At 66.0% G+C, this 23,261-nt stretch overlaps 1 protein-coding gene across 3 annotated transcripts; it reads right to left on the bottom strand.

Annotated features, from left to right (window-relative positions):
• Positions 1–1,310: 1,310 nt before the first annotated feature.
• ABCA2 (ATP binding cassette subfamily A member 2) lies at positions 1,311–22,845 on the bottom strand. Of its 3 annotated transcripts, none has more exons than XM_065529789.1 (48): positions 22,706–22,845; positions 18,191–18,284; positions 16,891–17,002; positions 16,652–16,815; positions 16,302–16,429; positions 15,992–16,102; positions 15,493–15,711; positions 14,800–15,167; positions 14,444–14,603; positions 13,303–13,431; positions 13,026–13,193; positions 12,846–12,942; positions 12,308–12,481; positions 12,103–12,205; positions 11,918–12,032; positions 11,632–11,822; positions 11,326–11,476; positions 11,050–11,254; positions 10,705–10,869; positions 10,422–10,602; positions 10,091–10,303; positions 9,804–10,000; positions 9,526–9,708; positions 8,942–9,126; positions 8,702–8,822; positions 8,191–8,427; positions 7,855–8,061; positions 7,486–7,588; positions 7,079–7,395; positions 6,790–7,003; positions 6,563–6,668; positions 6,349–6,460; positions 6,192–6,252; positions 5,936–6,110; positions 5,725–5,840; positions 5,498–5,645; positions 5,301–5,424; positions 5,088–5,220; positions 4,765–4,882; positions 4,282–4,460; positions 4,072–4,213; positions 3,858–3,992; positions 3,629–3,732; positions 3,458–3,550; positions 3,049–3,151; positions 2,829–2,966; positions 2,491–2,697; positions 1,311–2,040 (listed from the first exon to the last, which is right to left on the bottom strand). In XM_065529789.1, the coding sequence occupies exons 1-48, from the start codon at positions 22,709–22,711 to the stop codon at positions 2,005–2,007; spliced, it is 7,248 nt and encodes a 2,415-aa protein (XP_065385861.1). In that variant the 5' UTR covers positions 22,712–22,845; the 3' UTR covers positions 1,311–2,004. The 3 variants fall into 3 exon arrangements, with proteins under 3 accessions (XP_065385861.1, XP_045230019.2, XP_073872056.1); XM_045374084.3 differs by lacking the exon at positions 22,706–22,845 and adding an exon at positions 22,124–22,286; XM_074015955.1 differs by lacking the exons at positions 13,303–13,431; positions 14,444–14,603; positions 14,800–15,167; ... (5 more) ...; positions 18,191–18,284; positions 22,706–22,845 and having other exon boundaries at positions 10,705–10,828; positions 13,026–13,185.
• Positions 22,846–23,261: the final 416 nt, after the last annotated feature.

Raw genomic sequence — 23,261 nt, 5'->3', positions numbered from 1 at the left:
TGTAGTTTTAGTAGAGATGGGGTTTCACCATGTTGGCCAGACTGGTCTCGAACTCCTGACCTCAGGTGATCCACCCGCCTCGGCCTCCCAAAGTGCTGGGATTACAGGTGTGAGCCACCGTGCCCAGCAGAAACTGTTCTGAGGAAGATGCTAGGGGGTGTGTTTGCTTTCAACACTGCATTACACATCGTCACAAATGAAGCCTCTAGAGATGACGCCCCCGTGAACTGTGTCAGTCTGTGGGCGGCTGTCCAGGTCCAGCCTGGCCTCGTCCTGTGCGCTGGGTCTCCCTGGGCCTCGGCTGGGCCATGTTCCTTTCTCGACTTCTTCCTGCCATGATTCAGCACCTACAGTTGTAGGATGGAGGCTGCTGTGACCTGAAGCCCCAAGGGTCCTGCCTTCTGATGGCTCTCCCACACATTTCCCTTGGTTGACCACCAAACCCACACCAGCCCCTCCAGTAAGTGGGTGTTCCTCCCGGTTCTTCCAGAGTTAGCTGCCCCCAGGGCCCAGGACAGCTTCACCCCAGTGACCCAGCCTCTCGGGGACGCCAGCACGCCCATCCCACTGTCCCTCAGGTGGCCACGGCAAGCGTCTCATAGGAACCCAAGTGGATGCGTCAGCCCAGCCCACCCAGGCCTGCCAGTGCCCTCAAGCCCATGGGACCCTCCCCTGTTGTCCCCCATGTGGCACCATCCCTCACCTGAGTCCACCCTCCACCCTCCTGAGGAGCCTTGAAACGGCCTAAGGCAAGAGTCTGACCTTGGCCCAGATCACGGGGCATGAGCTCTGGGGGCCATTCATGCCCCTCCCCCATCTCCTGCCCACGGTGCACCAGGCTCCACTGCCGATGAGCCTCAAAGTTTCCGGGTCCTGCCTCCCTGGGGCCTCGGCCTGTGCCCTGCCCTCTGGCTAGGATGCCCTTCCCTTAAGTAATCTTCACAGACTTCAGTCTCCTCCTGGAGGTCGCCTCCTCCTGGAAGCCCTCCCTGTCCCTTCCATGACATGCAGACAGCCCAGCCCAGGCCACTGCAGGCCCCACATGGGCAGCAAGGGGTGAAAAAGGCTTAGAGGGGGTGGGTGGATGGGAAGATGAAGGCTAAGGGGAAGGGGGCCAGGAGCAATCCCTGAGGGTGGGATGGGGGGGACAGTGAACCATGGTGAACCACCCTGCCTCAGTTTCCCTCCTCCAGGCCGACCCGGCCACCCCCACCAGCACCTGTGCCTGAGGGGCAGGGCCTTCTGGAGCACTAACCCACCCGATGGGCCCATGTTTCCCGCCCCTCCCACCTCACACACACAGGCCCTCAGGCGTTTTGTTTATTTATTGAAAACAAACATCTGTGCGCTATGTACAGGCCCGGCTTCCAGGCAGGTGGGCGGGCAGGGGGCCAAGCTGGGTGGGAGAGCGACAGCAGCTGGGGGTAGGGGGGGTTCTGGCCCTCGCCTGGTCAGCAAGGCCAGCTTCTCCATTCCTGCTGCCTGCCAGCTGGCCCAAGCTGATGGCTTCCCGCGGGACAGCCACCTCCCTGCAGGAGAGCAGGGCCAGAGGAGCCTCTTCTCAAAGCAAAATAAATACGCGACTGACCCAGCCCCGTCCACAGTCCGCCCTCAGCGTCAGCCTTCATTGTAGGAAAAAAAAGCTGGTTCCAAGGCTGGGCAGGAGAAAGGCCGGCAGTGCCTGGTCCAGCCGGTGTCGCCTTGGGCAGTGAGCAGAGCTAGGAAGGGGCGAGGGGCTGGGCAGATGATGAGGCTTTAAGGCAAAGCAGGGCGAGGGTGTGCGCAGCCCGGGCCGGGTCAGCCTTTGGCACAATTGGGGGCGGCAGCCGCAGTGACCACAGGGCATGGCCGAGTACGGGGGCTGGAGGGCCAGAAGCCCCTTGGTCCTCAATCTCCACTCCAGGGCCTGGCAGGCACTGGGGGACATCTGTCCCCACGGTCGAGTCCCTGGTCCAGCTCTGAGTGGTCAGCGGAGCGTATCCTCCCTGGCCCAGCTCTGAGTGGTCAGCAGAGCGTGTCCGTGTTGAAGGACAGCTGGGCCTGTGCACAGGGGAGATCAGGCTTAGGGGGTGTCCTGTGCCACCCCCTTGTGGGGCTGAGGACACTTGTGCTGGCCTGCCCTGGCTCTCCTGCAGGCTGGGCCTGGACACAGGGTCTCCCCACGAGCTCCCTCTGTGTCTGGGCTCTCCTGGGCCTCTGTCTGCTGAGTCTGGGGGTCACTGACTCTACGTCGGTCCCCTGTTCCCGGGCTCTGGCCCCCTCTGCCCCATCCTGGCTCTGTGCCCCTCAAAGATTCCAGCAAGTCTGGGCCCTGCGTTTGGTCTCTCCAGGCCTGTCTGCAAGTCTCCCTTGCCCACTCTGCCCCCTTGACCTCCGGACAGCAAGCATCCTGGGGCCACTTCTCCCCCTACCCTACCCGGGGCTGGAGCCGCCAGGCAGCCTAGGTGCGGTGGGCAGAGCCCTGGGCAGCCGTGAGGGCAGACTGCTCACCCGCTCCTCCTCGAAGCTGATGAGGCCCTCGTCCTCCGTGTCCAGGTCCTCAGGCTCATCTGCCACAAGTGCCCGGAGCTCCGTGGGGGCAGGCCGGGGCCGGAGCAGGCTGAGCAAGCAGCCAAGAGGGGACTGCAGTGCGGACGGCGGCTCCGTCTCCTGCTGCTCCAGGTTGTCGCTCTGCTTCTTGGCGAAGTTCACGAATACCTGGTGGGTGGGGCAGGCGTGTGGGGAGGGGGAGGGTCTGGGGTAGGGGGATGGGGAGGTGCTGGGCGGAGGGGGGCAGGGCAGATGGGAGGAGGGGTAGGTGTGGTGTGCAGTGCCCTCGGGGCACTCACGTTGTCTAGTGTGGTCTGGCTGACCGAGTAGTCCTCGATGCCCAGCACGCCAGACACCTGCTCCATCTTGCTGAACACCTGGGCCAGCGAGATGTGCTCCGACTTGAGCTGGTACTGCACCTTTGTGTGGTGCCGCTCCTGCAGGGATGGAGGTCAGAGGCCGCTGGCAGCACCCCCACCCCGCAGCACCCGCTCCGCGACCCTGCCTGGGACCACCCACCTTGAGCATAGCTTCTGGGAAGCTGCGGTTGAAGAACCGCACCACGTCCTTCACGCTCTGGCTGCTCTTGGTCCGCACCGTGATCATGTAGCCATCTCCAAACCTGGTGGGACAGGCCCATGGCCCAGAGCCCTGCGCCGCCCGGCCAGAGCCCCAGCCCCCCAGCCTCCCAGCCCCACAGTCCCCACAGGTACCCCAGGAAGCCCCATAGCCTCCCACAGCCCCCCAGTCCTACAGCCCCCACAGTCTTCCAGGCCCCTCCCCTTGCCCCACTGCCCCAGTCCCCACAACCCCAGTCCCCCCAGCTCCCATGGCCCCACAGCCCTGCAGCCGCCCCCACTCTGGGCCCCACTGCCTGGTCCCACCCCTGGGCCCGCCCCGGCCTGCCCCTGGCCCCGCCCTGGCTCACCGGTTCTTCAGGTGCTGAATGCTGCCCAGGCAACGCAGGCGACCGTTCACCATGATGGCCAACCGCGTGCACAACGCCTCACACTCCTCCATGCTGCGGGACACACACAGGCTGGCACTAGAAGGGGTGCTGCGGGGTGGGGGCACGGGGGGAGGGTGGGGGCGCCCTCACCTGTGTGATGTCAGCACCACCGAACGCCCTGTCTTGATGAGGTCGAGAATGAGGTTCCAGAGGAAGCGCCGGGCCTTGGGGTCCATGCCTGTGGTGGGCTCGTCCTGGAGATGGGCGGCAGGCTCAGCCGCTGCCAGGCCCACACACCCCGGCCTGAACGCTGCCCCTGCCCGTGCTCACCAGGAAGTCAAAGGCCAGGCAGCCGCCCCCCACCCCACCCAGGGCTTACCAGGAAGATGAAGGCTGGGTACCCAATGAGGGCAATGGCCGTGGAGAGCTTCCGCTTGTTGCCGCCGCTGTAGGTGCCGGCCGGCTTGTCTGCGTACTTGGTCAGCTCCAGCTTCTCCAGAGCCCACTTCACCACCTGGCCGGGGAACGCAGATGTCAGCGCAGGCAGGGCCGCCCAGCGCGCTGGCTCCCTGCCCCACCCTGCAGATCCTCACCCGGGCCTCATCCTTCCAGGAGATCCCACGCAGCCGCGTGTACAGCTGCAGGTGCTCCCGGGCCGTGAGCTCGTCGAACAGCGCGTCGCACTGAGGGCAGTAGCCGAGGCTCTGTTGCACCTGGAGCAGCTCCTTCAGCACGCTGGGGACACGGCGGCTGTCAGCGCGTGGGGACGTGGCGGCCCCGCCCACCCAGGGTTCCCGCCGCACCTGTGTCCGTTGACAAAGGCCTCGCCCCCCGTCGTGCTCTCGTCGCCGGTCAGCATCTTGAAGGTGCTGGTCTTGCCCGCACCGTTGACGCCCAGAAGCCCGAAGCACTCGCCAGGACGCACACCCAGGCACAGGCGGTCAACGGCCAGGATGCGGCCAATCTTCCGGGACTTGTAGACCTGGCCAGGAGCCTGCCCGCTCAGCGGGGCATGGGGGCATGGGGGCGTGGGGTGCAACGCCCTCAACCCCATCCTGCTCCCACCCTGCCCCTCTGGCCCCACCCAACCCAGGCCCTGCCCCACCTCCAGAGCCCAGGGCCCTGCCCACATGCCCCATGGCCCCACCCCACACAGGCCCCACCCCCAGAGCTCAGGGCCATGCCCACCCAGGCTCCACCTCCACTGCTGGGGCCCCACCCCCCTGGCCCTGGCCTTGGCCCTGGCCCACCCCACCCAGGCCCCACCCCAAACGCTCAGAGCCCACCTTGGTCAGGTTCTCAATCTTGACCATGTCGTTGTCGGCGTCTCCCCGGAGCACTCGCTGCCGCTCGCTAGCCACGTCCACATCATCCTCCACAGGCTTGGTAGACACAGGCATGCGCCTTGGGGGACAGGATGGACAGCGTCCAGCAGCTCGCCACCCCCACTGCCCCTCCCTGCCACCAGTCTCATGTCCTCTGGCTCCTTTCCCGTCCCCTGCCCCACCCCCTCCTGCCCCATCCCTGCCCCCACCCTGCCCCACTCCCTGACCCCATCCCTGCTCCCGCCCTGCCCCCTGCCCCCACCGCCGCTATGCGCCCCGCTCACTGTGGCCGCCGCAGGAAGTTGTACTGGCACATGATGGTCAGGAGGAAGCCCACGACGCCCTCGACCGCCATGGCCACTAGCCCGCGGGTGACAATGTCCCATTCGAATGGGGACTTCATCTTGTCAAACTGGCCTGTGGGGAGCCAGCTCAGGGCCTGTGCTCTAGGCCTTGAGGGGCCCCAACCGCCTCACCCACCCCACGGGCCCCCTCACCAATCTTGGCGTAGTACTCGTTGATGTACTCGTTGTAGGCCATCTCCATGAGCCCGTGGCCCAGATTGTAGTTGGGGAAAATGAGGAAGCAGCTTTTCAGGTAACTGTTGACAACCTTCAGGTCCTGCGGGGTGCTCGGGGTCAGGCGCACAGCCTCCGCAGGGCCCGCCGCCCCCGCCATGTCGCCGCCACCCCACCTTGTCGTGCTCGAAGAGCTGTAGCAGGAAGGTGGCCACCGTGGCAGTGATGCCGATGAAGAGATTGATGACAATGAGGAATACGTAGGCCGAGCTGGGGACCTCGAACCAGAAGGAGGCCGGGTACATGATGGGCGTGATGGACCACCTGTGGGCAGGTGGCGGGCAGTGGTCACCAGGCAGCCCCGGCCCCACCTAAGGCCACTCCCTCATCCGCTCCCCCTTACCCATAGAGCAGGAAGAGGGAGAGGACAGCAGGGAAGTTGGTGGGCGATGTGTAGGCCGGCAGGTCGAACACAAACAGGATGATGACGCAGCAGGTAGCGGGGACCAGGTAGTTGAGCTGCAGGGGTGGGGGTGGCTGGTGAGAGACCCGGGGCAGGGCGGGGATGGGGGATGAGAAGGGCCGGGGCACCCCCGTGGCCACGCCAGGCGCACCATGTCCCACACGTAGTTCGCCAGCCAGTAGATGACGGGGTTGCAGCCGCTGACAAACTGCAAGTGCTTTGCCTTGGTGGACTTCTCGGCCACGAGGAAGACGACGAAGCTGGCCGGCACGAACGACATGGCCACGATGATGAAGATGGCGATGACGACATCTGTGCCCTGAAGCCTGGAGCAAGGAAGCCCTCAGTCCTCGCGGCCGGGCTGCAGCGCCCACCTGCCCCGCCTCATCCCCGCCGGCCACACTTACAGGTAGTCCAGGGAGAGGCTGGCACTGGTCTTGTTCATGGGATGGTTGGTGACGGTGATGCCTGCACACGGCGGGGTGGGGGTGGCGGCTTCAGGCCTCTGCGCCATCCGGCCCAGCCCCGGCTCCTCCCCGCCCGGCCCCGCCTGCACCAGCTCACCGTAAGCTGCCGGGTTGCCCTTGCTCTTGGGCAGGTTGGCACGCAGGATGGCGTTGTTGAGGCTGTTGAGGTAGGTGGGCATGCTGTGATAGCCCTTGTTGTTGTAGAAAACCTGCAGCACGAAGAGGACAAAGGCCCCAGGAGCCCCGTGGGTCTCTGCAGACCTCAGGCGGCACCACACACCGCGAAGCCCCAGGGCCGCGGCCTTGCTCACCTGGGCAGCCCTGCGCACCGCGATCTTCCGCACCATGGGTGGGGCCCTGGTGCCAAATGAGGCTGGGATGGACTTGAGGACGTTGCCAAAGGTGATGGCCCCATACCTGGGCAGGCAGGTGGGAGGGGCGGTGAGGCTAGGCAGGCAGTGAGGCTAGAGGGACAGGAGTTGAGACCAGGTGGCTGGTGGCCGGCCGCCCTCGCCCACAGCCTCCCCACCCAGCTCACCGGTGCAGTCGGAAGCGGTCAGAGGTGAAGAGCAGGTACTCAGACACGTTGTGGCCGGTGATGTCGGTCAGGATGTCGCCTGTGACCACCCGCATCTGGGGCGGGTGCCCGCCCACACTGCTGGGGCAGGAGAAGCCGGTGCCCTGCGCGGAGCAGGTGCAGCGGACGGGCTCCCGTACCAGGTGCGGCAGGGAGGGCGCGGACGTCCACATTTCTGTGGGCACAGTGTGGTGCGGTGAGAAGGACCCCTCGCTGCCCCTGCCCCTTAGCCGGCCCCCGGAACCGCTACCTGGCCCGGCGGTGGGGGGCAGCGAGACGTTCCAGGCCTGTGGGTCCTCGTCCAGGGACGCTGGGGAGTCAGACGGGGCAGGCGAGGGTGGGGGCGGCACGAAGTTGGACAGCGGCAGCCCCTGCGTGAAGGACTCCAAGCACATGCTGTCGAAGAACCGAGCCGCCAGCAGGCGGGACTCCCCGCTGCTCAGGTTCAACGTGGGCCCCAGAGAGCCGTTGGCCGGAGACTTGAGCACGCAGGTGGCGCCCACCCCCGACGGCAGCCGGAATGTGCTCACGAGCTGCTGGGGGCTGGCGTCGGGTGACAGCCGCAGCCTGCGGGCACCCACAGTGTGAGGTGGGGCTGCCCGTCCCTGCTCCCTCGCCCACCCCACCCACCAAGGCTGCCCCCGCCAGCGGCCTCACCTGTACTCGCGGCGCTCCTCGTTGGCGTAGGGGATGAAGTTGCCACGGGGCTGGGTGTAGTTGTGGTACTGGGAAGGTGACAGGGCCAGTGGAGGCAGGTCACCTGGCAGGGAGAGCACGGAGGCCTGAGCAGGTTCTGCCCACTGGCCAGCAGCCTCCAGGCCTCGGTCCCCTTCCACCAACCCCAAAGGACCCATGCCTGGGATCTGGGCCCCGAAGAGGCAGGACTCCCGGATGAACCCCGGCGTGTGCCCAGCCTCAGGTGCGGGGTGAGGCCCAGAGTCAGGAAGCTTGGGAGAGGGCATCCTCAGAGCTCCCGGTGGAAAGGGGGGACATAAGCCCGGCACGCCCGCCCAGCCGGTGGCCTACCAATCTCGGGGACGGACAGAGCCACGGTCATGGCCACGCAGACGAAGAAGGCCGGCAGCAGGATCTGGGAGAAGAGTGCCTTGGAGTTGCGGCGGGCACAGTGGAAGCGTTTGACCAGCAGCCCGTGGAACTGGCGCACCTTCAGCCACCCGCCGTCCAGCTTGCGGCTGCCCTGGCCAACCCTCGACAGGGCCTCCGCCTCAGCCTCTGTGCAGACAAGTAGGGGCTGAGCAGGTGGCTGCACGCTACCCTCTCCCCACTGGCTGCCCCCATGCCGCTCCCCTCTAACCCCGCTCCCCCTCCCCGGCTGCCCCAGCCTCACCCAGCCACACCCACCTTGCAGGCTGACGTTGTCTGGGTCCTGTGGGTTATCAAACAGGGGGCGGTAGTCGCCATAGACGTCGGCGTAGCCAGCTCCCTCGTCACCACGGGCAGAGCCCACAGACGACGCCGACTGCAGCGATGCCTGTGACTGGGCCAGCTCCGAGCACCGGGCCAGGTTGCCGGCGTGACCCTCCCCAGACACCGTGCCCTCCGCCCCGGGGAGCACGTCCTTCCTGGACTCCTTCACATCTGCCGCAGCAGAAGGGCCGAGGGGATGCTCAGAGTTACTGGCCCCTAGGCCTGCCCGGGACCCCCATGCCCGGCCTTTAACCAGTTCCCAGGGTCATACACCTGTCCAGGACCTCTGGCCACCATGACCACCCACCCAGGACCCCAGGCTAACCCTGGGGATGCCACCTAGGACCAAGGTGGCGCCCCCAGACACCAGGCAGGAGTGACAGCACAGGCCCGAGCTGGGACCTTGTGGGTGGGGTGGGCTGAGCAAGTGGCCCGGGCCCCTCACCGGCCTCACTGTTCTCCAGCGACTGATCCTCCTCCGACACCTTGAGGAACACCTCCTCCAGGGTGGTGTCCATCAGCCCAAAGCTACTGAGGTGCAGCGCGTCCAGGCTGCGCTCCAGGTGCTGTGGGGGCAGTGGAGGGGGAGGCTGCGGCAGGGACGCCCAGGCAGGGGTGCGTCCACCTCCACCGCCTGCAACTGCCCCCCAACCCTTAGGCCCTGGCCTGCTTTTGGCCCTCACACCTGGAAGAGGCGCTCGAAAGCCCCCTTCTTGGCAGCCTCGCTGGGCAGGATGTAGGAGAGCTCCGTGCTTGTGTCTGAGACCAGCAGGCAGGAGGCCACGTGCTTGCGGATGAACTGGGACACCTGGAGCTCGGAGCAGCTGCTCAGCGGGGTGCGACCTGGGGGGCTGGATGCCAGCCCTGGCTCTGTGGGGGATGTGGGAGCAGGGAGGAATTCACTCAGGGGCTAGGGGGAGGGACCCCCGATGGGAACCCAACTGAGTCAAGATATGGGCGTTGGAGAGGGCTGGCCAGGCCCCAGCAGGTATCCCGGGCCCAGTGGGTGATGGTGAGGACCCAGCCTCTCCAAGATATGGGCGTTGGAGAGGGTGGGCCAGGCCCCAGCAGGCATCCTGGGCCCAGCAGGTGACAGTGAGCACCCAGCCTCTCCAAGATACGGGCGTTGGAGAGGGTGGGCCAGGCCCCAGCAGGTATCCTGGGCCCAGTGGGTGATGCTGAGGACCCAGCCCCTCCATTGTGGATTCTCAGGTGGGGGTCCCGGGGAGGGGGTGGCCCAAGGCCAGCTCAGGCAGCTTCAACACAGACCTTGGGGGCCCCCCGACTCGGCAGGCCGCTTGACCAGCGTGAGGCGGTACCCATCACCATAGGTGCCCTTGAGGAAGAGCGGGGAGCCGCAGCACTTGAGCTTCCCGTGGGAGATGATGGCAATGCGGTCCCCAAGCAGGTCAGCCTCGTCCATGTGGTGGGTGGACAGAAGGATGGTGCGGCCTAGGGCAAGGCCAGACCCAGGGTCAGGGGGCAGGGGAGGCACCGTCTGCACCCCTGCCTGCACGGCACCCCTGCCTGCACGGCACCCCACTCACCCGGCTTATACTTCAGGATGAGGTCCCAGATGGCGCGGCGCGCGTAAGGGTCCACGCCCGCCGTGGGCTCGTCCAGGATGATGGCGCGAGAGCCGCCCACAAAGGCAATGGCCACGGACAGCTTGCGCTTCATGCCACCTGACAGTGTCTGCACCAGCGAGTGCCGCTTGTTGGAGAGCTCCAGGTCCTCGATCATCCTGGGACAGGGAGGTGTGGCATGGGGCTGGGGCTATGCACAGCCCCAGGGCCTCTCCCCACCCGCTCCGCCCCACCCTGTGCCCACCCACTTGTCCATCTCTCTGCGGATCTCCTCCTGGGCCATGCTTTTGAGCCGTGAGTAGAACCAGAGGTGCTCCTCCACCGTGAGCCGGTCAAACAGCACGTTGTGCTGCGGGCACATGCCCAGGTTCTTGCGGATCTCATCCATCTCCGTGCGGATGTCGTGCCCATAGATGGTGGCGGAACCCGACGTCGGAGGGAACAGGCCGGTCAGGATGGACCTGGGTAGGTGGGCGGGGTCATGACCCCACGCCCTCTGCAGGGGCCCCACTCTGCCCCTGACTAGGACTCCTGCTCTGGTCAGCAGATGCCCACGGCCTCGCCCCTCTGAACACTCACATGGTGGTGGTCTTGCCCGCCCCGTTGTGGCCCAGGAAGGAGACCACTTGGTTCTCGTAGAGGTTCAGGCTCAGCTTGTTCAGGGCCAGCTTCTTGTCATCCTTGTAGACCTTGGTGAGTTTGTCCACGCAGACTACCAGAGGCAGGTGAGTGGGCTCCTCCTCCATGCCACGTGTCTCCTCTGCACCAGGGCTGTGGATCAGCAGGGTAGGGGCGGCACCAAGGCCACCCAGGACTCCGAATCCAGCGCCCACCCATGCCACCATTCTGGCGCCAGCCTCACCAAAGCGCCGGCTCTCCATGGCACAGGCCTGGTCCTCCTCCATGACACTGAGGCGGGGGGTGCGTGCCCACGGCCAGCTCCACTCCCAGGCTTCTGTCCGCCCACTGCCCAGCCAGTAGGACTTCTGCAGTGGGAAGTACCAGGGCCGGGGCAGCCCGTACATGCCTGGGGGTCGGGGAGGGGAGGGGAGGCTGACCTAGGGCCTGGGGTGACCATCCACCACGTGGGCCATGTGCCCACCCAGGGAGCCACCCGTGCTGCGTCCAGGAGTGGACCCAGAGCGCTGGTCCCCAACCCTGGCTGGGGACCCCGCCTCTCCCCTGCCCTCCAAGGGCTGGCCAGTACCTGGGTGCACAGCCTCGATGTACCATGTGAGGATGCCGTAGACCACGGCGTCCACCATCAGCATGGTGACGGCCAGGAGCAGGTTGAAGTCATCCCCCTCCACTGGGGACTGGCTGAAGGTGTGCCACTGGATGCCCACGCCAGCCACCTCGTACAGCGCGAAATACTTGGAGCCCAGGCCAAAGGCCGTCGTGGACATGAGGGACTGAGGAGGCAGTGGTGTCAGCGCGTGGGGTGGCCAGGCAACCCAGCAGCCCGCCTGCCCGCGACTCTCACCGCGATGCACTTCTCGAAGGCTGTGATCTTATCATGCGCCACCTCCTCTCGGATTGCCACATACATATAGGGCACGTAGCTCAGGAAGTAGATGATGCCGCCGCAGGCAGACGCCAGCTTGGCCTTGGAGTACAGCACGGACACCAGGAAACTGGGTGGGCAGGGGCCATGCGCGCCGTCAGCCACCCACACTCCTGGCCTCCTGGGCAAGCCTCTGCCAGGGTCCAGGGGGCTCCGAGAGGGTGTGGGGTGAGCTTGCTGGGCCAGTGCCTGCCCCAGGTCCCTGCCACCATGGCCCGTGCTCACCAGAACATGATGGTGGCCACGGCATAGACGGCCAGGAAGAGCCAGATGATGACCACGTGGCTGTGCATGAGCACCTGGCCATACTTCAGGATGGCGGTGAGCGCTGTCACGGAGATGGACAGCTGCACAAAGCCGGTGATGAACCAGGCCACCCAGTGCACCGCGTTGTTCAGGCCCATAGTCTTCATCACCTGCGGGTGGGCCAGGGGCTTGGGGCAGGCCCCGGGGAGGACGCCGCCCCTCCCTGCCAGCCCACGCCTCCAAGGAGGGTCCCGACCCGCCGCACCTCCTTGAGCCGGTGCTCCTTCTCCGCCACGATGTGCTGGATGGTCATGGCCACGGAGTAGACCCAGGAGATCACCATGCACAGCGGCATCATGTGCTCGATGACGAACAGGAAGCTGTGGGGAGGCCACGCTCAGGCGCCACTCAGTCCCTGCCCCAGCCCAGCCCCGGGCGCCCGGCACTCACTCATCGCGCGTGTAGCAGGGGTAGGGGAACATCTGCACGTAGCTGCCCGGCTCCACCACGTCGTGCCCCACAAAGGTGTCGATGATGGCGCGTTCCATCATGTCTGTGGGTAGGGGCCGCCATCAGGTGCCGGGCAGGCCCTCCTGTCGTCCCACCTGTCCTCCCCCATGAATCCTGAGGCCGGTCTTCCGGGCCCGCCCCTCACCCTGGATCCAGACGAAGCCGTAGAGGAAGTAGAAGCGGCCGCCAGTATTGGGCCCAGGCCGCCAGTAGGCGCGGCGGATCTCGTTGGTTTTCTCCGTGAAGCTGGAGTTCTGGCGGATCTTATAGTGCACGTGCGGCGGGAGCGAGCCGTCCTTCCGGGTCTGGAAGATCACACCTGGGGCCGGGAGGTTGGGGCGGGGCCAAGATGTAGGGGCGGGGCCAAGAGGTGGGGGTGGGGGCAAGGCACGGGGGCGGGGCCAAGGCGTGGGGGCGGGGACAGGAGGGTTCAGGGAAAGGTGGGGCAGGGCTGGGGTGGGGGCCCCAGGGTAAAGGTGGGCAGAAATGGGGAGGTGCAGGGAGGGGGCGGGTTGTGGGGTGGGGCCGTTTGGAAGGGGCAGGGGTGGGGAAGGGAAGTGGCGGGTGAGGGGGCAAGGCCAGGGCGGGACCAAGGAGTGGGAGGGCACAGGGGGACAAGTGGGGCTGGGCTGGGGAGGAAGAGGTCTGTGGGGAGCTGCGGCGGAGCGGGGAGGGCAGCTCACTGGCAAACACAGTGACGTTGTCCTGGTAGGCCTGGTTGAGCGTGTAGTTGACAATGCTCTCCTCGTCCGGGAAGCCCTTGAAGATGTCCACGCTCACCTAGGGGGAGGGGCATTGCTGGAGCCCGCTGGGGCATGCATGAGGCAGGGGGTATGGGGGTTGGCTCGGCGGCCCCACCTCACCTTGGACATGAACTGGATCCAGCCGCAGGCCGCGTTGTCAATGGTATCCAGCTGCTGCAGGAGGGCCATGCCACTGGGCAGCGAGAAGTTGTCCTGTCTCAGGGCCGGCGGCAGCTCATCCAGCGACAGGTTCAGTGCCTCGGGGTGCAGCCGCAGCTCCGCTACGTACTAGGGGTAGAGGAGCAGCTCAGAGGGGGGCCTGCAGGCCTGCCGAGCCGGGCAGAGAGGGGCTCCCCGCGCCACCTGCGGCTGCCTCCCTCGTGGGCACCCTTGGCACCTGGTGTAGCCAGTGCAGGTGTTGCTGCAGCCTGCCCTGCTCCAGGAAGCTGCGAATCTCGGCCGAGATGTTGAGCCAGACCTGGGCATAGTGAGTCACGTTGCCCACAAAGGCAAAAGTCTCATTGGCCTGCAGAGGGTGAGGCAGGGGCATGGAGTTTCCTGACGGACCCCCGCCGGCTTGGGGGCTCTCACCCCACTCACCTCCCCAGTGGCTGACCTGTTGAAAACAACCAACCCTCCCCACCTTTTTTTTTTTTCCCCGAGACACGGTCTCAGTCACCCACGCTGCAGTGCAGTGGTGCAGTCCCGGCTCACTGCAGCCTCCACCTCCCAGACTCAAGGGATCCTCCCACCTCAGCCCTCCAAGTAGCTAGGATTACAGGTGCCCATCACCACACCTGGCTAACTTTTTTATTTTTGGTAGAGATGGGGTTCCACTATGTTGCTCAGGCTTGTCTCAAACTCCTGAGCTCAAGCGATCCTCCCACCATGGCCTCCCAAAGTGCTGGGATTTCAAGCATGAGTCCCACGCCCGGGCTCTCCACACCTTTCTGCAGTGCGCACGTGAAACCTGCTTTGCCCTCCACTCCCAGGGCAGCATGGCCTCCGGACCCCCAACTGCCCAGCTGTGCCCACCAGCTCCTTTGCTGGACCTCTCTCCATGTGTCCCTTAAGCACCCCATGCTCCACCCTCATTTCTCCCACTCTTATTCTAGGGACCCCCCTCTACACCCAGGATTGGCCTCATCCACAGGCCCTCCCCTCCCAGGCCAACGTCCAGCCCTGGCCTCTGCTTGTTCCAGACAGGACCTCTCACCCAGAACGCAAACTACCCAGCTGCCCGCCCACGGAACACTCTGGAAGGTCTCCAGACACACCCATCCTCCACCAGCACTGCCCTGGACCGGCCACACCCAGCCGGGGGACCCTGCCGGAACAGACTCTCCAGTGCCTTCCCACAGCAGCCCCTCCCTAAAGGAAAAGCAGCCCCCTGGTCCCCCACCTGCAGAGCCTGTGTACCCGAAGCTGCACCCCGGTACCCCTCCCATGTCAGTTCTGCCGACCCCCTCTGCCCAGGGGTCCCAAGCCTGCAGAGACCCCCTCCCACTCTGCCTGTCAAGTGTCCTAGACCCGCGCACCTTGAGGATGACGCGGTCGACCTCAGAGCCCGCAGGCGCGTACAGGATTTTGGGGTTGCTGGTCATGAGGTGCACGAGGAGGCCCAGGTTCCGCTGCTCCTTGCTCGTGAAGCCCAGGGAGCTCATGTTGCCCCGCCGCAGCGCCTCGGGCTCAATGGTGCTGGGGCAGGGGACAGGAGGTGGGGCCAGGCCATTAGGGGGCGGGGCCGCGAGTGGGAGGGGCATCGGGATGGGGCGGGACTTCGGCGCACAGGGCAGGGCGCCAAATGAGACCTCCAGAGCCAGGGCCTAGAGTCAGGGCTCAGGCCCTGCCCCTGGCTGTCCTCCTCACCCCCATTCCCCTGCCGCCCACCTACCGGTTGTTGCCACACAATATGGGCTGCAGGCCGGCCCAGAGCTGCACGAAGGCTGAGCACTGGCCCTGCAGCGTGTCCGGGGAGGCCGGTGCTGCAGCAGAGGCTGCGCCCTCCTCAGCGGTGGCGTTGGGGCCCACGAATGTCCCTGCCCCAGTGCCATTGGCCACCCCACCCGCACCGCTGGCTGGGGGTCCGGGGGTCCGGCCAGTGCAGGCACCCTGGGGCAGTAGCAGGGCCAGGGCCGACAGGACATCCACATCCTGCAGAACCTTCTGGGCATCCAGCAGGTCCCCCAGAAGCGCCTGCAGCCTCTGTGGGGATGGCGCCTGTGGCGGGGAGTCTGAGCCGTTGAGGGCATCCAGGCCCAGCTGAGAGGAAACAGGCATGTGGGCAGTGAGGGGTGAGATGGACTGCAGGTGGGTGATAGGTCAGGTGCGTAGTGGGGAGACAGCAGCTGGGAGGCACAAGCTGGGGATGCTGGGAGGGAGTCTGTAGCCTGGGTAACGGGAGCCCAGGACAGGAGCTGGGATGGTGAGCAGGGGTGGGGCACCAGCCATGGCGCCACTAGATACCCACCCACAGGCAGCATCCCACGCACAGCCTGGGCCCAGGAGCCCCGAGCTCTCCAAGCAGCCCCAGCCCCTCTTTCAACTCAGGCAGCAAGCAGCAGGCAGTGGGCAGGCAGGGCCTCACCTGCTGGGAGACCTTGGCCATGTCCAGCTGGTTCCGGAGCTCATCGGCCAGCCCAGAGAAGCGCTTGGCACGTGCAGCAGCCTGCCCACTGCAGACAGCATCCTGGTAGCCCTGCAGGGCCCCCTTCTGACTCTCAGGCACAGTGAGGATTCGGCCCAGCTTCCCGGAGCCTGGCGTGCAGGTGAGCTGCTCCAGGAGGGCAGGAGCCAGCAGCAGCTCCTGGGGTGGGCACAGGGATCAGTGGAGACACAGCAAGGACTTTGTCCCCAACCACCAGGGCCTCAGGCTTCAACCTACCCCACCCACCGGCTGGCTCTGGGGCTGCCTGGGTCCTACGACATGCCTCTACCCCTTGTGCCTGCCATAGACCCCTGGGACCCTCCCCCTCTCCCAGGAGGAGCTCCAAGTCACTAAGGGGGCCCTTTCCTCACTCACGGAGCAGAAGCACCCCCAGAGGCAGGCAGCACTCTAGTCCCATCCCACACATGGATGCCCTAACCTCCATCCGGAACAGGGGATTGCTCCCTAGGTGGCTCCAGGGCTCCTGACCCTTGTGGAGGCCGGACTGTGAATCCAGGGCAGACGAGGGACCAAAGAGCAGGTGGTAGACCTGGGAGGTGTGGGGGCGTGGCTCAGATGGGGTGTGGGGGCGTGGCTCAGATGGGGTGTGGGGGCGTGGCTCAGATGGGGTGTGGGGCGTGGCTCAGACGGTGGGGGCGTGGCTCAGAGTCCTGAGGATGGCTCAGCAACCAGGGGGCATGGCGGGGGCAGAAGGGAGTGGCCAGGGCTGGGAGCTGTCCTTGGCTCACCTCGGGAGGGTCCACACGGGCGGCCAGGAGGGCTTGGGCTGTGCTATTGGGCAGCGACAGGTTTTGCGTCAGGAAACGCCAGAGCTCCTGCGGGTCTCTGGCCACCGAGTCCAGAGAGAAGGAAGACACTGGACAGGCAGGAAGGCGAGGCTGAGAGGTCGCTGCACCTTGGCAAGGTGTCCCACATGGGCTCGGAGCCGAGCCCAACACCACAGCTCTGCCACTGCAGCCTGCGCGTGGCTGGGAGCTCAGGGCAGGTGGAGGGGCCCAGGGTGGACGTGGGTTTCAGCCCAGTGACAGCAGAGCTAGGCCCGCAGCCCTGTCCCCCAACTTCCCTGCACAAGGCACACCTGTGGATCTGTCCAGGTGGCTCCCCGAGGTGCCTGGGCCCGCACTGAGGGCCTCCAGATGCTGGCGCAGGGCCTCGAGCTCTGAGCCCAGGCTGGGCCGCGCTGGGTCGAACAGGTTGCCTTCCTCCACCACACGGTCCAGGCGCTCGAGCAGCTGCGTGACCCTGCACCAGGGCGGATGTCACTCACTGGATGGGCTGGGGAGGGGTGGGTACTCCGAGGGACGGGTGGGCACTCACGTGGAGTTGGCGTACTGCAGGAAGCCGAACTCGTCCCGCTGGCCGTCCGGGCACAGCGACTGCATGACAGGCAGAATGCCGGCAGATGTCAGGGGCGCCGCTGTGTAGAAGGCTGGCGGACCCACAGGAGAGGGCAGGGTCGGGGGTGAAAGGGGGGAGAGAGAGAGAGGAATCCAGAAGGGGAAGGAGACGGAGGCCGAGAGGAGAAATTTAGAGAAAGTCAGGAAGGAGAAGCAGCGTTAGGGAGGAGGCAGCACAGAGCCCTGGCCCCAGCTGGGCTACAGGCTAAGCATTCTGGGGCGAACGACTCCAGCAGGTCAGAGGTCAAAGAGCCACTCACCACCCCTTCTGCCATAACTCCCAGAGCATTCGTTTCCCTTCAGCCAGTGCAGGCCCACGTGCCCTGGCACTCTCCCCCCGAAAACATTTCAGCTGTGGCACTGCCTACAGAGACCAGGGGAGGACATGGGACCCCCTCTGGGCAGTGACCTCTGACCTCTGGCCAGCTGGTTAGTGGAGTGAGTGCAGGAGCCTGAAGGAGTATGAAGGGAGAGTAGCCAGGCCGCTCCAGCCCCAGCCCAGGCCAGCCCATCCTCAGCCCAGGCCAGCCCAGCGCAGCCGAGCCTCCGCCCAGGCCAGCCCAGACCAGCCCAGCCTCAGCCCAGGCCAGCCAAGCCTCAGCCCAGACTCCGCCCAGAAGCCGAGGCGCCCCACCCCTAGAAGGCAAGGCCAGGCAGAGAGATGCTGCCTCAGCTTGACCCAGGCAACAGTTGTGGCTTTAGGTGGCCCGGCCTCTCACTCCCTACCACGGCCCACTTCACTGCCCACCACCCCCCGTCTGGAGCCAGCTGTTCCTGAGGCCAGCAGGGGGCCTGGGAGGGCTGTTAATGAAAGCGGGGAGGGCGCTCAAGCCAGGACGGCCCATGGGCCCCCCGCAGCTGCTGCCCAGGCCAGCCAGGAGGAGGCGGCCGCTCACTTACAGACTGCATGCCAGCCGAGGACAAGAGACCATGCGGGGGTGGGGGGGTCAAAACAGAACAGAGGAGACCAGTGAGTGCCCACATCACCAGGAACAGGCATTGGCATCATCATTCGCGGCCACAGGCCAGCCCCGACCTCCACAGCCCAGCCAGGAGGCGCAGCCCAGGACCGCACAGAGGAGCAGGCACCACACCTCAGGGACTCTGGGAACAGGACGCCCATGTGCAGATGTGCACACACAGCGCAGGCGTGCGAGGTGCCGGGAGGGCTCCCCCTCCGCGCTCCCCCAGCTGTGCCCGGGGCCTCCTGCCGCGCTCACCTTCCTTCACGGAGATGGTGGGCTTCTTCTGCCGCAGCCCCAGCAGGATGAAGAACAGCACCAGGGGGATGAAGATCTCGAAGGCCAGGACCCACTGGAAAGGGTGGGCCCAGTGAGGGACAGGACAGACCTGTGCTCGCCCAGGCCCTCCCCAGCCTCCCACAGGACCGGCCCAGCCCAGCCCAGCCAGGACCACATGCTCCCTGGGGCCAGGGAAGGTGGGCACAGGCCCTTCGGGACCACTGAAGGTCTGAGCCCCTTCCAGGGTACTGAGGGTAAGGATTGTCTGGCTCAGCAAATCAGGTTTCTGGTCCCCAGCCCACAGTGGGCCTACCTGCCCTCTGAGGAGCCTCAGGGCCTACCATGATGAATTGGCCAGCTTGTGGTCTACTCTGACCCATGTATATCCCAGCTCATCTTCTTCCTCTCTACCTCCAGGGCTACCTGGGCAAAATCTTGAGGACCATCTGAGCCACTGGCCCCACCTGCAGTTCTCACACTGCCCCGGGTTCACCTTCCTCCCCCTTCCTCCCCACCAATACAGGGCCTGGGGAGATGAGTAGACCTGGTTCAGAGACGCCTGGCCTGAGCCCAGGGCCCTGAGCCTCGGAGAAGACCCGGTAAGGGGTCTGACAGCCCCAGTCCCTGAGGCAAAGGCACCTTTTTTGTTTGTTTGTTTTGTTTTGAGATGGAGTCTTGCTCTGTTGCCCAGGCTGGAGTGCAGTGGTGCAATCTCACCTCACTGCAAGCTCCGCCCCCCGAGTTCACACCATTCTCCTGCCTCAGCCTCCCAAGTAGCTGGGACTACAGGTGGCCGCCACCACACCCGGCTAATTTTTTCTATTTTTAGTAGAGATGGGGTTTCACCATGTTAGCCAGGATGGTCTCGATCTCCTGATCTCGTGATCCGCCTTCCTCGGCCTCCCAAAGTGTTGGGATTACAGGCGTGAGCCACTGCGCCCGGCCCAAAGGCACCTCTTTCTGCCCTGTTCCCTCCCCTGACCCGGGGCAGCCAGTCTTGGGCCTTGGAGTTCAGTTTCCCCAGGTCAGCTCCTGCTAGCCCAGGCTGGGCACCAAGGTGAGCCCTAGCGGGACCTGCGTGGAGTGAGAAAGAAGCACTTTGCTCACTTCACCTGAAAACCAAGGACTTCACTGGTTCTTGTATCCCAGCCCCCAGCTCAGGCAGGAGGAGGAGCTTGGGCCAGCTACTCTCAGGAGAGCCCTTGGCAGACCAGCCCTCTCTGAGACCCACAGGACAGAGGGGCCCTGCCCTCAAGGGCGAGCACACAACTCGAGGCATCCTTTGTCCTCATCCCCATCCCAAAACCCTTCAGAGCCCCCAGTGTGCTGTGTGGTCCGGGCCGAGCCCCCGGTCCCTGGGGTGGGGGCGGCTGCTGTGTTTACTGTGCTTGGACAATAGGGCTCTGTGGCCGGGAACATCATGCTGTGGGTGCCCCATGCCCGCCCCAGCCTGTGCCAGCCTCTACCCACTCCCTGAGCCAGGATAGAGCCCAGGGCTCGTCGAGGCACTGTGGGCACCAACAGGCACCAGGGCGAGGGTGGCTGCCGGACTGGGGCAATGTCAGAGGCAGGGGTCACAGCGCAGGGCGCCAGCCCTGCCCACACCCGGCCTGCTACGGGCGCTGTAACTGCAGCAACAGGCCCAGCTGCCTTCCCCATTGCTATAGCAACGGCCTCGCACGAGCTGCTGGGAGGAGGAGGAGAGTCCTGGCTGGCGGGCGGCAGGCGCCACAGGAGCATCTGGTTACAGGCGGCAGCACAGGTCTGGCACGCCCTGGGTGCCCCACATGGGTGCCTCCAGGTGGTCCAACCTCCGTCCCTCAAGACCAACCCAGTGCCTTCACATCGCCTGGAGGCCTGGGTGCCCTCTCTGGGCATGACCCCTCCCTGTAGCTCCCGCCTACTGTGTCGGAGGGAGAACAGGTGAGATCCGAAAGTGGCACTGCCACCTGCCATCCCAGTGACTTCATGACAGTGAGCCTGTCCCTTCACCAAGAACAGCCTGTAGCCCAAGGGCAGACCCACGTCCAGCTAACTAAGAGGAGGTAGGTCACACAGACAGGGGAACTGAGGCAAAGAGCTTGGAGGAGTCTGCTAGCAGCACGGAGGTCCTTGGTACCCACCCACCAGACCCTGGGCTCTGCCCCAGCAGGGCGCATGGCACGCAGGCCAACCTCTGTCATCCAAGCCTGGCCACAAGAGTCCAGCTCTGATGTCTAAGATCCTTCCCAGGAAAGCAGGGACCTGGTAGGAGTGTGCCCAGTGTCCGGCCAGCCCCAGCCCCACATCACAAGCCTGGCAAGGACTCAGCCTCCCTGGGGGAAACAGTTCCCCACCTGCTCCAGCCACAGGCTAAGGACCTCCACTGTGGCCCAGTGGGCCTCTGGGAGCCCTGTAGGGTGGGGACCCAGAAAGGTCCTGGGGGGCAGTCCAAACTAGCAGCTGGGAGCCACTCTTGCGGTCAGGACAGTGCACACTTCCCACCTGCTTGCCAGGTGCCCTCATAGGCCACACTGCCTTCCCTGAGCATTGTCCCCACTGGAACAGGGGCCACCATTCCAGCCTCTGCTCCCAGGCCCAGTGGGGACCTTCCTGACAGCAACCTCCAGGGGCTAATAGTAATGCATGCCACATGCCACATCCCTGTTCCCTTGGCCCTGCTTTGCTGTCCCCAGTGACCCAATGCCAAGGACTGCAGGCCTGATCCATGGGACTCCACTCAGCCAGTTCCAGGTGCCTGGCCAGGGCGTGTACCTAACCCAGGCTCCCTGCCAAGGCCAGGTGCCCAGGGGAATCCTGCCAGCCATGGTGATGATGGCCACCCCACCTGACTGCAGCCTCGGTTTCCTGCAGTGCATGTTGAAAGATAAACAGGCAGGGACTGGTGCAGCCCAAGGGGTCCCGCCCGGGCCCTGACTGGGCAAGAGGATGTGTCCGCCTCAGGCCCCCACCTGCTCTGGGCCCTGGCCTGGACTATCCCAAGGGCTTTCAGAAACCCAAGCTGGCCCAGGCCTGGGGCCTGGGAGGTGTCCCTTCCCTTCCCAGGCTGGAGCCAAGCTGGCCAGCTGGGGGTACGACAGGACACCCATACCCCCAAGCCCCTCGCTCCACACAGGACTTCTGTCCCTGACGGCTGTGTGTCCCGCACCCTCAGGTCCACTGGCTGCCCAGGCAGTGCTGGGAACCTGGTGGTCACAGCTCCAAACTGTAGACCCGGCCCCCAGAGGAGGTGGGGGACCAGAAGGGAATAGAGTGGATCAGGCTCAGGGAGAACTGACCCCAAAGGACAAAGGGGTGCAGAGATTCAGGCTGGCCGAGGCTAGCACAAGGACGTTCCCAGTGGCGAGAGCATGAGCAAGGGTCATGGATGTGCCAGGAGGGGTGCGGGGGAGGGGAGGCGGAGAGATGCCTGGGACCAACCTCTATGGCAGGCCTCGGCCCAAGGGCAGGGGAGGGGCAGAGGGAGGGAAGGGACAGGGTCTCCGCTGGGGCCCCAGAGAGGCTGGGCCCAAGGACCATGGAGCCTCAGAGTTGGATAGAGCCCCCCAGGCCTGCCCTCTGTCCTGGGAACCAGGGCCTCCCTTGAGCCAGAGTCCTGAGCGCCGCTTGCCCCCCGCCCACAGCGGCCCCAGAGAGCGCGCTGCAGAGGGCACGGGTGCCGTGACTCAGCCGAGCACCGCGATGTCAGCGGACGCGGGACCAGGCTGGCCACGACCGAGCCACCTCCCCGGAGGCCGCAGAGCCGGCAGCGGAGAGCAGGGCCCGGCGGGGAGGGGGCTCGGGCCCGCGCCGCCCCCAGCGCCCGCCGGGGTCCGCGCGCGCCCGGCCGTCCGCACGTGCGCGCGGGGAGCGCGACGCTGGCCGCGGTGCGCGCGGCCTCGGGCTGCGGGCGGGCGCGTGGGGTGGGCTCACCGGGCTCCGGCGCTTGAGCGTCACGTTCTTCCAGAGCAGCAGCTGCAGCTGGTGCAGGAAGCCCATGGCGGGGCCGCGCTCCGCCGCCTCAGCGCCGCGGCCCGCTCCTCTGCGCGACCCGCCGGGCCCCGCCGCCCGCCGCGCCGCTGGGCATCGCCCGCGCGGGGGCGGGGCGCTCGGGCGTCCGGGACCCGATCCGCGCTGGCTCCGCCCCGGCGGCCGCGGCGACAGCGACTCTGCCCGCGCCCCGCCCGCCCCCGCTTAAAGGCGCCGCGCTCCGTCCGCGCCCGCCAGGAGGCGCCCGCCGCCCGCGCTGCGCCCGGGACCGACCCGGGCCCGAGACCCTGCGCTCGCCGCCGCCGGGAAGCCTCCCGGCCGCCCCTCGCCGGGCGTCACGCGACGCGCCCACATCCAATCCGAGACCCCGGCTCAGCCCTCGTAGGCCAGGGGACCCTCGGGCGCTGCGCTCTTCTCCCAGAGGGATCCGGCTGCGCCCACCGTGCTGGCGACTCTGCAGAGGCGCCCCAAGCCTTCACTGTCCCCGGGGCGCGCCAAGCGGACGCTGGTGAGGCGCCAGCTCACCCCCATAAAGGTCTCCTGTGTGCCTTGTAAACCAGCACTTGGAGTCCAGGTGGCGCCCAGCTGGAGGGGAGGCAGGGCGGCCCGGTGGGTCGGTCCCGCGGTTCCGAGCAGCCAGCGGAAGGGGGAAAACCCGAGGCCCCAGGAACGCTGTCCGTGGGCGGAGCAGGCAGGGGACCGAGACTGCCCCTGCTGCACGCGGCTCATTTTTCACCCCGTATCCGGGCAAGTCTGTTCTCTGCACCGAGAGTTCAGGGTCAGGCGGTTCTGCGGCTGTAGCTTGGCACCTGCCGGGGCGCCCCGGGGAGGTGGGGCAGTTCCTCCGCGTGGCCTGCAGAGGGCGACAGAGGGCAGGCTGGCCCCATGGGTGGCTCTGACGGCGCCTCCCAGCCTCAGTTTCCCTACCTGTGAATGGGGTGAAGTAGGGCTGTGTGGTGTCCAGTGTCTGGGCGCACATAGAAGGCTCACCCTCAAGTGAAAGACCTCTGGGGCCACAGCTCCCCACTTCCAGCTCCTTTGCAGCAGGAAGGTGACCCTGGGCTGGTGGATGAGGATCAGC

This window comes from Macaca fascicularis, chromosome 15 (genome assembly GCF_037993035.2).
Source record: "Macaca fascicularis isolate 582-1 chromosome 15, T2T-MFA8v1.1".
Taxonomy (NCBI): Eukaryota; Metazoa; Chordata; class Mammalia; order Primates; family Cercopithecidae; genus Macaca; species Macaca fascicularis.
The sequence above is the reverse complement of the archived record's forward strand: the minus strand, read 5'-3'. Positions and strand labels throughout refer to the sequence as shown.